General features: G+C 38.4%; 1 protein-coding gene across 3 annotated transcripts in view; it reads left to right on the forward strand.

Moving 5' to 3' along the window:
• Positions 1-938, forward strand: part of LOC118746629 — a 15,708-nt gene extending 14,770 nt beyond the window's left edge. For 2 of the 3 annotated variants that reach the window (XM_036480481.1, XM_036480480.1), the window contains exon 6: positions 177-552. In XM_036480481.1, coding sequence (XP_036336374.1) covers positions 177-552 — 376 coding nt within the window. Of the gene's footprint in view, positions 1-176 lie in introns of all 3 variants that reach the window. The other variant, XM_036480482.1, reaches the window with a different exon arrangement.
• The last annotated feature ends 317 nt before the right edge of the window (positions 939-1,255 follow it).

Genomic DNA, 1,255 nt, shown 5'->3' on the forward strand with positions numbered 1-1,255 from the left:
AAAAAAAAAAATGCTCCTTCAAAGGTTCTTTTCAATGCCTTAAAGGCCATCTCAATCTCAAGCTCTACTATTTGAGCATTTCGACATTTATGTCGATTTTTAATATATTTGTTTTATATAAACTTAGTTATACATTGTTTACTTATTGCTACCACTTTTTGTTCATTCTCTTACAGCATCACCACAAAAATGTATGCGAATGATGCCTTTGTGCCGGACAATCCTTCGATCGTTACCGTTGAATTGAATGAGGAAGCTTTGGCGCGAGCCGCACGCATGTCTACTGATATTACCGAAATGGGTGCACGCTTCCGTAATATAGAATCCTTCCAGCAGTATCCACCACCGCGATTCAACAACAACAACAACAACAACAACAACAACACTGCAAATAATAATTTCATCAAGCAAGTATCGATTAGAGAGAATGGCATTTCTACATCTCCTACAACTCCAGGAGTGATGTCACCTTTCCCAGCGCCCGACTACACTCCACCGATGTCGCGTTCAAATAACGTTGCTATGCGCAATGATGCGGGGCGTTACCAGTGATTGCGTTTGCATCCAATTAAATTAAATTAAATTAATTTATAAGTGCCATTGTTAGCTTCATTCCTTAAGTTTTAAAAACGCACACATACATATTTATACATACTTAATAAATACAAATATCCATCGCGTGCTGCCCAGCGTTCACTTATAGTTGAACGCCGCCATTGCAACTCGCTCTCTAAATCTGCTTATCTCTCTTATCATCCACGCAAACTCGGTCACAACTTCCACAATACCTACATAGTATTTATGTACTTCTGCACTATATGCAACTTTTTTTTTAGCAAATCATTAATGCACAACAATTAATTCTATTTTTAGCATTTATTAATTGTATATGTATTTTTCTTCATACAATTGCATGTGAATAATAAATATGCGTTACTGTATATACAAGTAAAACAGTCAGATTATATATCGTGGAGATTTAAAAGTAGTGATCCATTTTACAGGGTTAGCTACTTCTTGTTTCCGTACATATTTTGTCAATCTACGCTTTATTGCCACTTCAACCGCCTAATTTTGGCCGCGTCCAAAACAGCACGCCAGTCGTTTCTTTTCTACCAATTGACGCCAAAGGGAAATGCCAAGTCCTTCTCCACCTGGTCTTTCCAAGGCCTTCATCTGTTACCAGTAACACGACCCGCGGTGAATACTCTCAGAGCTGAGCGTTTCTTTCCATTCAACCGGAGCTTCTACCTCC

This window comes from Rhagoletis pomonella, unplaced genomic scaffold (assembly GCF_013731165.1).
Source record: "Rhagoletis pomonella isolate Grant_MI unplaced genomic scaffold, Rhpom_1.0 Rhpom_scaffold_00011, whole genome shotgun sequence".
In the NCBI taxonomy this organism is placed as follows: domain Eukaryota; kingdom Metazoa; phylum Arthropoda; class Insecta; order Diptera; family Tephritidae; genus Rhagoletis; species Rhagoletis pomonella.